The sequence below is a fragment of the Dermacentor andersoni genome, chromosome 1 (genome assembly GCF_023375885.2).
Source record: "Dermacentor andersoni chromosome 1, qqDerAnde1_hic_scaffold, whole genome shotgun sequence".
Classification (NCBI taxonomy): Eukaryota; Metazoa; Arthropoda; class Arachnida; order Ixodida; family Ixodidae; genus Dermacentor; species Dermacentor andersoni.
The window spans coordinates 384,242,071-384,254,657 of record NC_092814.1 but is presented as its reverse complement, the minus strand read 5'-3'; the positions used below and the strand labels follow the sequence as shown (position 1 = coordinate 384,254,657).

The window sequence follows — 12,587 nt, the reverse complement described above, 5'->3', positions numbered from 1 at the left end:
TGCCACGGATGAAGACGCGTAATCACCAAACGGCGCTGAAGCTCCATGCGTGCTCGAAGCAAATCGCTGAAGAGCTGACTGAGATGGTCGCTGGGATGACTTGTGGGGTTGACGCGAATGCTGAGGTAGTCGCTCAGACGTTGGATGAGGTTGCTGGGTCAATAGCAGAGGGTGTTGCTGAGGTCGGCGAATTTCACTCGAAGCCTGGCAAGATGGGTAGTATTCTTTGTAGGTGGATCGAGTTGCTCGCTGTCACAACGTTGCCGACCTGAGTGCTTTAGAGCTACAGAATAGTTGATATTGACCCCTTGCTCTTTTTCTTTGTTAGGAGTTGGAGGCGCGCATCTTAACTGCATTAAGGTTGGGTGGGGGCGCATTGCCAGGAGGTAGCCTTCCGTATTTCAACTCAAGTCTGCGTAACCTTGAGGCAGCTCTGTTCTGAGGGCACCCGGAGTAGGAAGCTGTATGGTTTTCGCCACAGTTGGCAGACTTTGGCTGATACACAGACTTGCACTCTGAATGGTTGTGGTCTTCTGAGCATATTTTGGAGCGACGTGGACTGCGGCAGTTCTTCGATAAATGTCTAAATCTCTGGTAGTTGTAGCATCTCAGAGCAGGGTCATGATATTCTTCTACGGGATGACTCGTGAAACCTAAATGCACTCGTTGCGGCATTGGTTTGTCTTCTCTGAAATGGAGAATGACGGTTTTCAGAGGGCGTGATTCTACCGCTCCGTCTTCTTGGCGATTGTAGCGCGCATGACGATGGGCAGATGTCACGCCAAAATCATTCAGGAAGTCTACCAGTTGTTCTTTCGTATACTCAACTGGCACATGACGTATCTTTCCAACATTCTCGATATAAGATGCCGGAATGAATGGCTTGCCTCCCAAACCAGCCACTTCGGTCATCGACAGCAGATGTCTTGTAGATGAGACTGAAGTAACGTTGACAAAGAAATTTCCATCTGTATTCACGCACAATGACTGTACCTTTTCCTCTGCCGCGGAAACAATTACCGATGCAGCGCGGTTTGGATTCACTTTCCAGAAGTTGCGTCCTTCCTGTGAAGGTCGAAAAACAACTGGAATTCCCTCACGCCGCTTCTTTTTATACGTTACCAAAGAGAACGGCGTTTCATCGCAGTCTATGTCTTCATCTTCACTTAGCTCATAGGTAGATGTCTTGTCGTCGTCAACCCGTGGTTTCTTGGCTTCACTCTCGCTTGTCTCAGCCATATTCACTGAAGTTGCGCTGGAAGGTAGGGCAGCGTCGAAAACTAGCGTCGCCGGCTTGATGACATTAGGCGTGTGTTGTGGCACTTCCGAGTGCGGCGTTGATTCTGCGGCACTCATGCGCCTAGGAACGCTCTGTTGGACATAAGGCTCGTGCCGGTGTTCTTTGCTGCCTACCGCAGTAGTAGGCGCAGATGCGCTGCGGAGCGCAGCAAAACCACGTGATATTCTGCGTGATTTTTAGCACATAGTTATTCTACGGGATGTCTGTTCTTTCTGGACAACAGTGAAGTCTCAACACAGCACTGATTCTTCGAAGAAAACAGAAGATAATATCTCACCGAAGAAGCAGTGGCCGCTCGGTGCGCATTTACCGGATGGCGTTTGCATATTAATGAGGAGTGCGTGCATAACACTCACCGGCGACCTCAGCATAGCAATGACCTGGACATCTTGCGCAGCTTGATTATCTGTTGTCGAATTGGTGCTTGGCGGTAGTCGACGCAGTAGCTCCGCGGAGAAGTGTGCATGTGGTAGTGCAGGGCAATCAGGGTCAGATCCTTTTTTCTGAGCCTCGGTATTTTTCTGACCATGTAGGTGTAGGGTGCTTGGCGGTGGTTGGGGTGGCGGCGGCGTACATGAATGCTCTGGAGGCAAAACAACTTTTTTCTTTCTTCGAAGCGTGCCGTCGATCACAACGTCGTCTTTTAACAGTCGTTATCGCTTCCTTCCGCGACGAGCCGTCTTTCACCATTTGTCTGAAAATTCTCTTGCCATTCTTGATTAGTGGACAGTTTTTTTATGAGGCATGATGATTTCTTTTGCAGGTCCGGTACTTCAGGGTAGTCTCATTGCCAGGCTCTGCTGTGTGGGCTCGGCGCAGCGCGGGCAATTTGGCGTGTTGTTAGAGACGCCACTCACGTGGCTCATTCTCAGACACTTGTGGCGTTGAAGGGACCTCGGAATATAGGCTCGAACGGCATGACGAAAAAGAGCAGCCTTCATATGTGAAGGAAGACAGTCGCCCTTGAAGATCAGTTTAACACAAGGGGAGTCGCTTATTCGGCAAACTTGCAGTATGACTGTAGCATCAGTACCTGGTCTGACCAGGACAGGAAGGTCGCCATTCGGTACAGAGACGTCGACATCATATATGACGCCCGTTGTCGTGCCTCTGCCTTGTGGGATGTAAGCACGGACACTGATGTCGCCAAGATCCGTAACAGTTCGCAAAATACGTAAAGCGGCCGGGTGCTCGACGTCTATGGACAGGACGTTCTTACGTGGGTTATGTCCAATGTCTTTTCGCTCACTCAGCAGGGGAGTTTCAAGTCGTGCCGAGATGATCTGCCGATTCATGCTTCTCGGTTTTCCGAAGAATCAACGGGAACAAATAGTATAGTGTGGCGCTGCGGACCACAGGAAGGCTTCACTGTTGACCTACTTTCTGGCGAAGACCCGCCGAGGATCCTCCTCTTCGCCTTGCGCTTCGCCACAGGTAAGAAGCCGTCGTCGCTGTCATTGCTACCCGCCGTATGCAGTTCAGTGCTGTCACTGGCAAGGTCATAATCTCGGCTGTTCCGCTTCCTCGAGGCCTATGTTGAAGGCAATGCCATGTCGAGAGTACGTAGAATGGGGTCAGGATCCACCGCCACACACAGGAGAGCAATAATCCCAGGAATAAAGAACAATCAGAAAAACTCGGGAAACAGGAAGAGCAGCGTTCCACAGGAGAAACACTTCATCGTCTTAGTCCCCACGTCACAAGGGTTCCTCAAAGGTCAGCAACCCCACGGTTTAGCAGTCAGCGCTACAAATGCACTGAATATGAACGCTTTTCAATGAACGCCTTTCACGCCAGCGCTTTAGTGAGCTGCAGTACGAATCCACCGGGTATGTGCCGCTATTCGATAAGCATCTCGCCAACTTCGGTCACTGAGTATGTTCCACTGGCTGTGCGGCAAGCGAGGGAACAATTCTCAGCTTTTACAGGCACCGCCGCTTTTTGTCTCGGAGGTCACGCGCAGACTTTTCGGCAGACAGCGTTCGTGCACAAAGGCGCGCCGTCATTTCGCAGGCTTCGCTGTGGCGGCTTTTGATGGCACCGAGTGCATTTAAGGGAGCGCGAAAGAGAAGTCCCGCTGCGATACACGCCTCACAACTCGGTTTTACGGTGGCAATACATTGCGTCGCTATATTGATTCAATAATAAACGCATTACATCGACAGTCATCGTGAGACGGTTTCTGGCGCTTTTTGTTGCCATCCTTTGCATACAATCTGCGGCATCTGTCTCTCTCACTTCTTTTTTATGACTCCTGGTTGTTTGTATACACTTTTAATGACCCTGTTCTTGGTTTCCAACATTCTTGACATCTTCCTCCATTACGCGTACACGCTTTTGTGGTAGAGATATTTGTATACTTTATGCGGCCATTTGTTTCATTTCATGTTCCTTAGCCTTTCTCGAAAACTTATCCTGTCACCACAGCATACGTCATCCTGTCGACACAGCAGCGCCGTGGTGCGGCTGCTTACCTGAAACTTCACACGCGGAGGCCGCCGTTTTGGCCACCCTCCCAAAGTGCATATACGAGCGTATAAACGCTCTACCAGTAATACTCCTACACTGGAGCAACGATGGAAAACCGCAAAATGTGAATTCCTGCACAGCCTCTGAGCGCCCGCTGCGCTGTTGTTCGAAGCGGATATGCGGCGCCACTGTGGCTCGTGCCGGCGTAAAGCGCTTATGTTCTCTGCTCGCAGCCACGAAGCGGTGAGAATGGCCACCAGCGACGCGAACCTGAATATGCGGTCAAATAAAAAAGCAAGAAAAAAAATTTCTGTCGACATATCAGGAAGTCGGTTCCCAGAAAATCAGCAAACGTAATTGAAACACCTCTAGCACTCAACAAAGAAAAAAAAACATGTAGAATAGCTAAAATGTACGCAATTCGTAGCTCGTCTGCTCTCGATTCTTGATTCTGTCAGATTTTGCCCATGGAGCACCTCATTTATTATTCTAGGTTATTTTGAAGCATCAACACCACATCGGGAGACGTTCACTTTAAGCGTACTGCTAGAAAAATTTTCACTGTGTAAAGGACATCTTCTATTGTAACTGGTTTCAAAATATGAAGTCTGTCTTTCTAGATATTAATGAAATGACATACCGTCAGATAATGCAAGCTTGAGAATTGGAGGGTTTTAATAGGTGTCTTTCGTTGCCCTTTGCCAAGTCGTACTATTGAAGCAGTGTATGGGGGCATCTCATTCGCATAATATAAGAAATATATATATATATATATATATATATATATATATATATATATATATATATATATATATATATATATATATATATATATATATATATATATATATATATATATATATAAACAGGTTATTTCCACCATTTATACACCTCAAGGCAGCACAAAAACTACGTTTATTGTTTTCAGCCTGCTATGATGTTTTGACTAAGAAAAACATTCAATTTGTCCTGTGAGGCACGCAATAATTGCTGTGGCGTATTATTTTACTGCGAAACACTAGATACATTAGCCAACCATTATTAAAACTCAGAAGAAATTAATAGCACAATGCATATGATAAGGCGCATAGCATTTTATTGCACTTTTTTAATTCATGCCTTTATTTTATTTGCACAAAAACTACTGCACTAAGATAATATACTAGTACATACTTAAAAATCACAATTTTATACAACAATAATATTCAATCAGTGAAAGGTTTGTTATAGTGCCCAGGAACAACTAGAGAGCATTCATACTGGTGCACTTAAAGAGCAATATGTGAGGCAAAATGCACAGAAAACATGGTTGTGGTAGACAAAAAAATGCGAGATAGAGAAACAAATAGAAAAAAGAAAACGAGGAAGAGTAAAAGGGAGTTAATCATCCATGATTATCTATAGATACAAAAAAAAACACAGGAAATGAACTCTGAAGTATGTCATTTCAGACACAATTCTTATTACACGCTTTTTTGGAGTCGGGCCACATATAGTACAGTCTTTAATGCAACAAAGCCAGGCAAAGAATGAGGAATGCTGCCTGGTATACTGTTGCGGCATGAACAAATGCATATGATCAAGGAGCTTTGGGCAATGTATAATGGCATGGACCACCCTATACAGGAACAAAAGGTCTGATTAATTCAGTGTTGAATATAAAGGTGCGAGTTGAGGTATATTTGAGAAGGCTGAACTATGGTCGCCAGAATGGTAAACCTAGTGCTTGAAGATAGACATCAATTTATTCTGGACACGTTCAATGAGGTCAGAAATAGATTTGCACGTTGCACCCCCACCTACAGAGGCATACTCTAGTAGTGGAAGGCACACAGCAGACTACAATTTCAGAAACGCAACAGGTGAGTGGAAATCGTGCAATATATGACATACAGTTCCAAGAGCGTGAAGGGGATGTTATGTGATTATCTGTGTGAAGAGAAGCTTACTATTTTGTCGAAGTACACATCAAGATCTTTCATTTCATCGACCTTGGGCAGTGGAGCACCCCAAAGGGTGTATGAACATTGCACGTCGTGTTTGTCGTATTTAACTTAATGCCATACTATTGGAATCATTTTCGGCGTCGTTCGAAGTCGGTTTGGATCCACGTCGCACTGCCACAGCCCACGGTCGTCGGTCGTGTCGCTGTCGGCCTACTATCACAACACTGCCCTTCAGGAACACTGTCGCGCGCGTCGTGCGTCCAAAGAACTCGGACAATCGTTGGTGTCGACGCCTTCGCATCGGCGACCATTATTGGCAAAGCAGCCGGAGGCCTCGCAGCCTCCGATTGGTTGACGACGGCGACGCATCGCAGCCTCTGATTGGTGCACGCCGGAGAAGCGTCGCCACTGCGTCGCCGAATTTCTAGCATCGGCATTCGACAAAATCTCTGCGCGTCGCCACGCTTCATCCTGTTCCCGACCGACGCGTTTGACGCTTTAGCGCGTGCCGACGCGTGTCGACGCTTGCCCGTGGTAGGGCTTTAAGATATTACTAGGAAATAGAGATGTGCCTCGTTTCATTTTATGAATGTTTGTGAACACCTGTAACGCATATCGAAACTCCAGCCACTCGATGCAGGTGCACCGTGCAAAAAGCGGAAAGCTGAGCTTGTTGCATCGCCTTTGATTACGGCCTAATCTGATGCCGCGAACTCGCTTTCGAGCTGCTGTTTGTCGCTTGTCCTGCAATTATTCAGTGCCCGTTAATGTGGTTTGATCGAGTTTCAATACAAAAATGTGAGCGCCAACTAGTGAAGGCAGACGTGTCAAATGTATCGGACAGCGGCAGCGGGTGATGTGATACACAGACGATACCATATGGCATGCGGGTGTGCCGCTCACTCTCGGGAAGCGGACGGGCAAAGCAGGGGACAACATACGTCTACATACATGTCTCTATTATGGGCCCACAGACGTCACCAGGTTTACATATATGGTGCACAGTAAAAATGGCGCAATGGAATGTCAACGAAAAGTCAATTACCACAGTAGAGATCCTGACGAAGTACTATATACAGTAGAGTCCCTTTAAGAAGAACTCGAAGGGACCATGAAAATTTGTGTATCTTATCTTAAGTTCGTCTTATCAGAAGAATAATTGGAACATGACCAGTTGCATCCAGATATCTTACTTTGAAGCGGTAAATGAAGTAGACTTAGAACGTGAAAAAAATTACCCCAAAAGCATTTATTTACCTGAACTTAATATTGCAAATCAACGAGCAGCCGCAAACGATGTCATTTCATGTAATCAACTTAATAATCCTTCTGCGCCTTTGTGCTGCTGGAAAAAGTTCACTAGGGAGTTCAAGCAGGCATTTGCTGCCTGACAGGTCATCGGTGCAGGCTCCGAGCTAACACAAGTACGTAGGACCGCGGTGACAAAGCAACGCAACCCAGAGGAAAGTCTAGGTGATGTTGGGCGAAGTGGGGAAGGAGCAACGAGGCGTAGCGTCGCTGAGGAGGAAGCTAGGCGGAGGCGCGCTGGGTTGACTTCCTCTGGCAGTTGGTACAGCTTTTGTTTGCGATACGGAGGCACCGGGCCCGTCTCGTGATAATAGCGTCTTCGCGCGCCGTACGCTGTGCGTGCGAGTGAAAGCATGCGACTGTGAGCTGACAATGGCAGCTCAATATCACATGCGGAAAGGGGAAATGGGGGTGGGGAAGCGTGCCGTCTTCGGTCGCGCGCATGGCACCAGGCTGGGAGGGAGGGAGGGGGGTGTTGTACTTCGGCCACGCGCGGCCGCGGGGGCTTTATCTTGAAAACGATCTGCTTTGTGGGCACAATCAAGGTGGGCCGATGGCTTATAGCTTTGCGTGCACTGTGCTCTCGTCTCTCAGTTTGCGTTGAAGTGATAGACAGCGCGAAGGTCACTTCGCTCACTCCTGCTGCCGCGATTCCTCAAGCCAGCGCTTTGACAGCGAGCGTCCGCGGTCATCGAGTGTGATGTGTTCATGTTTGCCGGTGCGTGCTGACACCATGCTTGTCAATTTAGTTAGTAAGCGAATGAAAGAGGCGTTATACTGCCGCGGCTGCTGCGTATGGGGCGGCATACGATCTGCGATGCGGACAGTCCAGGCGCACCGCGGGCCGATAGCTTCGTGTGCGCTATAGCACCGATACGCTTGCGCATCACCCACGTTCACGAAGTGAAACGTCACTGTCTCTTCTTGTTCCTGCTCTTGTTTCCGCTCTGTCCACGAGCGATGTGCCCCGCAGACGTGCAGTAGGGTTCCTGGATGCGTGCTTCCCCGGGTTCAGCACATCGATGCACCCTAGCCGGGAGGATCGGTGGCGTTCACTCCGAATGTTCGTCTTAACTGCATTTTTTTTTTTGCATTGAGTGCATGAAAAACTAAATAAATGTGCTCATGTTGTTCGTTTTACGCGAGAATTGTGCTTAACCGAGTTCGTCTTAACGAGAGTTCGCTGCATACGATACTATATACTGTTATATATATATATATATATATATATATATATATATGGTCGGCGTAAGACAATTATATATGCGATATCTGAAATCTCTTGATAAACTCCATGAAGCCTCAAAAGCAAAGAATGCAAGCGAAAGACGGTGTATGAAATGTAGCTTTCTGAAATGGAAGCACTGCAAAACAGGTGTTTCATTTCATTTCATTTATTTTCTCTCAGGGCCGGGGCATTACAGAGAGGAGTGAATGGTATCAACACAAAAAAAAAGAATATACATTTTAGCAGCATAGTAGGGCTACAACAAGTTGTTAACAAGGGCGTTTTTGAATTCGTTGGAAGTGACGATTGAAACAACGGAATCGGAAACGGAAACGAAGACAACTGTTACTATAATAAAAGAAAACGGAAAGAATTGTTACGATAATAGCAGAAGTCACGTCGTACCCAACACTCTTCATTTGTGCCACAGAGTTTCCGAAGATTTCTAATGGGCCGACGGCATGACTGATTTCTTCCCTCTCGCAATACGTATACATGGTTAGCGAAGTACGAGTCAGCACCGCGAACCAAACTGCTTCGTTTGAAGTGCTCGTCTACGGTGCTTATCCTAGCGTAGCCGCGGAACAACAAGCGAAGTTCGTTTTGCGGTGCCATTGCAACGCAGCCGCCGCACACAAGTTCGGACAACGCGCCGAGAAGGATGTGCACCGACCCGGCGGCCCACTGGCGCCGCCGTACGAACGCATGGGGCCCGCAGCGCTTGTTGGCGTCTCCATGCGCGTAAACATGTTCGGCCGTTTTCAATATGTGCATCCGGTCACATTCATTGGCACAACTTGGTGCCTCATTCTGGGAAGATCATTTTCTAGTATTGATGTTTCCCGCGTGCAGTTCAAGTTCTATGCTTTGCATGCCAGTGTCTTCCTTCTGATACGGTTAACACTTTTGAACGTGTCAGTTGGTCCTATAAATTCATGTCAGGTTTGTTTTACCTTATTATCATTATCTCCTCGTGTGCTTCTGTTAAGATATGCTTTTCATTTCTCTCTCTCTTTCTTTATTTTTTTGTACAAGTAATAACAACTACCGTTTCTGCGTTTGTGTTTTTACCTGTTTATATCTATAGTTCTGTTTGTGTTTAGGTTTCGTGCACCCACTAACTGTTCTGGTCCCTACGTCCTTTGTCTTTTTTTTATTATTCAAAGTATATTCGCAACCTACACTCACACAGCACTATATACGTACATAAATAAAGTAAATATATGGCAACTAACACTTAGATGTTACGAAAATTACCCGCCGTGGTTGCTCAGTCGCTATGGTGTTAGACTGCTGAGCACGAGGTCGCGGGATCGAATCCCGGCCACGGCGGCCGCATTTCGATGGGGGCGAAATGCGAAACACCCGTCTACTTAGACTTAGGTGCACGTTAAAGAACCCCAGGTGGTCGAAATTTCCGGAGTCCTCCACTACGGGGTGCCTCATAATCAGAAAGTGGTTTTGGGACGTAAAACCCCATAATTCAATTAGGTGTTACGAACGTCTCCCAAACGCGCGGAGTGTTGAAAGGATGCGCGATTGCGCTTTATAAAAGCCGCGTAGCGGGCCACGTGCTAGCGTTACGATGGCTTATAGCACGCAGAAGAGAGTTACTTGTAATGATACTGCACGTAATGCGATTAGTCATCTTCTTCTTATCCTTGCAGTGTCCCTACCCGTGGCACAAGAAGCGCCTTCAGATATGCGCTCGAAGTATGGCACTTAAATCGCTGATCCCTGTGCATAGCTAAGACCACGGGGAAATAGCAGCACAGAACTTGAAAAATATTGTTCAAATATGCGCTATACTTAAACCAAGAGCTCCGAAATTGGACAGCCTATTATCACGTCATGGGAACATACCTGACGTGACTTTAAAAACTTAAATTCTGGGGTCTTATATACGTGCTAAAGCCACGATATGATGGTGAGGCACACTGTAGTGGTGGACTCCGGATTAATTTTGACCACCCGGGGTTCTTTAAGATGCACCCAATACGCGATACACTGGAGGTTTTCCTGTCTTTGCACTTTGCCCCATCGGATTGCCGCCACCGTGGCCGGGATTTGATCCCGCGTCCTCGGGCTTAGCAGCGCAACACCAAAGCCACTACGCCACCACAGCGGGTCGCCTGACATGGCATGTGCTTCTTAACATCACTTCAAAACCTACCAGCGACATGCATCTCGGATGTAGCCACTCGATCGGAATATTGCCCCACTGAACACAGATTGCACGGATTTTAGCCTCGTATAATGTATTGTAGAGTAAACTTTACTCAGTGTAGGACCACGGAACCTTCGTGGCACCGCATTACGGAACTGAAAACCGCCTTGCACATAAGTTGTTTTTGCAACCCAACGCAAACGTCATGATGTGGGATGCAACAGTTAATTTATCTACATGTCTTGTTGCTCCCTTAGGTGCATCACGAGCGTCCTGCGAGACAATGAGACCTGCAGTCTTCCTGCTGAGCTTGTTCTACTGCTCAGCATTGGCATCTCAAAGCAAGTTGATAGCGTCGACATCCCAAGGCCCGCTGATAGGTAAAACGGAAAGATTCGATGGCAATACGGTGGAGGCATATCTGGGGATCCCCTATGCCCAGCCGCCTGTAGGAAAGCTGCGATTCCGCAAGCCCGTTCCTCTGGCCTCGTGGAATGGAACGTACGACGCACGCAAGGCCAAACATTCCTGCATACAGACCTTGTACCCCATTATCTTTCACATAGATACAGACCTCTCGGAAGACTGCCTTTACTTGAATGTTTGGACCCCAAGCAAAGGGGGGCCCCGCAGGCCCGTCTTGGTTTGGATCCATGGCGGGGCTTTCAAGTTCGGCTCTTCTCACGAGCGCTGGTACAATGGTGCTGCACTTGCCTCCCTGAACAATGTCGTTGTAGTGTCCCTAAACTACAGACTCGGCTTGTTCGGTTTCTTGAATTCCGGTGATGAAGAAGCCCCAGGAAACATGGGCCTATGGGACCAGAATGAGGCCCTCAAGTGGATCCAGAGGAACATCGCGAATTTCGGCGGAGACCCCGACCTAGTCACACTGTTCGGAGAGAGCGCCGGCAGCATGAGTGTACACGCCCACGTGTTGTCTCCGCATAGCAAGGGACTCTTCAGGCGAGCAGTTATGCTCAGTGGTACGCTGAGCTACAACTTGCCTGTAGAAAGCGTGTCCGAGAGCGTTCAGAGAGGCGACGTGGTGGCCCGGATGCTAGGTTGCGCTGGCTCGCGCGCGGCTCAGTTGCGGTGCCTGCGCGCAAAGGGTGCCGAGGAACTGCATAAGGCAGCCGAGGAAGCTGCCTCCAACAGGATCGTCACTTTCTTCCCAACGTCCAAATCGGAGTTCCTGCCAGTGCTTCCTTCTCACGCGGCTCCGACGAAAGACTACGACCCCATCGACGCTCTTGTCAGCGTCACGGCGGACGAAGGCGCCTTTGCGGCCATATTCCAACCAGACACGAGGCTCTGGGCACAGGAGCTCCCTCAGCTAGATGATGAGGCCTTAAAAAAGACCATCCAGGTCCTGATTCACGTGTGGAGCTTGGACAGAGTGCTTCCCATAGGCATATCGTACATCGACAGAGTGGCTTCAAATGGCAAGCAGGCTGTAAGGAAGGCACTGATAGATTTTGCGGGAGATGCTTATTTCAAGTGTCCCTCAATGGCGTTCAGCCGAAACCACTCTCGGGATGGAGGCAAGGTGTACGCATTCGTGTTCGGCTACCGGTCCGACAAGTACGAATTCCCCGAGTTTTTTGGAGTGCCACACACGAGTGATATTCCGTACTACATGGGAGGGCCTTTCCTGGACGCAGAAAAGTACACGGACAAAGACCGAGAAGTGAGCAGGAAAGCCATGGACATTTTGGTGTCATTCGCAAAAACAGGGTATGTTCACCGCTTATGCTAAGCGCAATTCGCAAGGCTGTTCCCGCTTGTGCTTTTTAAAAATTATTATATATATATGTAATTGGAGGAGAGGTTGGCGTCCTTATTGGCACCGGCTGCTCCTCCTGGCAGAGCAAGCAGAACAAGATGCTCAAAAAGACTGAAAAGCACTGGAGACCATCAAATATCATAAATATTTGCGAATTTTCCGAACGAGTAAAGAAAGACACAGAATAGAGTAAAATGACATAAACAGATACATAAAATTCTGTAACGAAGTGAAAGTGCTAAAAGATATGAAAACATGGAAATAAGTTGAGAGTGTTGCAGATTAAGCGGCTGCCGTACGTACGCATATGCACATAACAAGACGCATAAGCAACACACAACAAAATCAGACGTGAGCCACACCATTTAGGATCTATGGCATTAAAA

General features: G+C 47.8%; 1 protein-coding gene across 1 annotated transcript; it reads left to right on the top strand.

The window, feature by feature from the left end:
* Window positions 1-10,701: 10,701 nt before the first annotated feature.
* On the top strand, window positions 10,702-12,174 carry LOC126518771 (cholinesterase-like). The gene is made up of 3 exons (XM_072290116.1): window positions 10,702-11,401; window positions 11,574-11,594; window positions 11,648-12,174. The coding sequence occupies exons 1-3, from the start codon at window positions 10,702-10,704 to the stop codon at window positions 12,172-12,174; spliced, it is 1,248 nt and encodes a 415-aa protein (XP_072146217.1).
* Window positions 12,175-12,587: the final 413 nt, after the last annotated feature.

Bases quoted from the DNA above. Each gene is read 5' to 3' on its own strand.
- LOC126518771 (XM_072290116.1), top strand. From the start codon at position 10,702: ATGAGACCTGCAGTCTTCCTGCTGAGCTTGTTCTACTGCTCAGCATTG. The intron at 11,402-11,573 runs GTACGCTGAGCT...TGCCTCCAACAG, and splicing joins GCGAGCAGTTATGCTCAGTG to GATCGTCACTTTCTTCCCAA. The intron at 11,595-11,647 runs GTCCAAATCGGA...CTCCGACGAAAG, and splicing joins ATCGTCACTTTCTTCCCAAC to ACTACGACCCCATCGACGCT.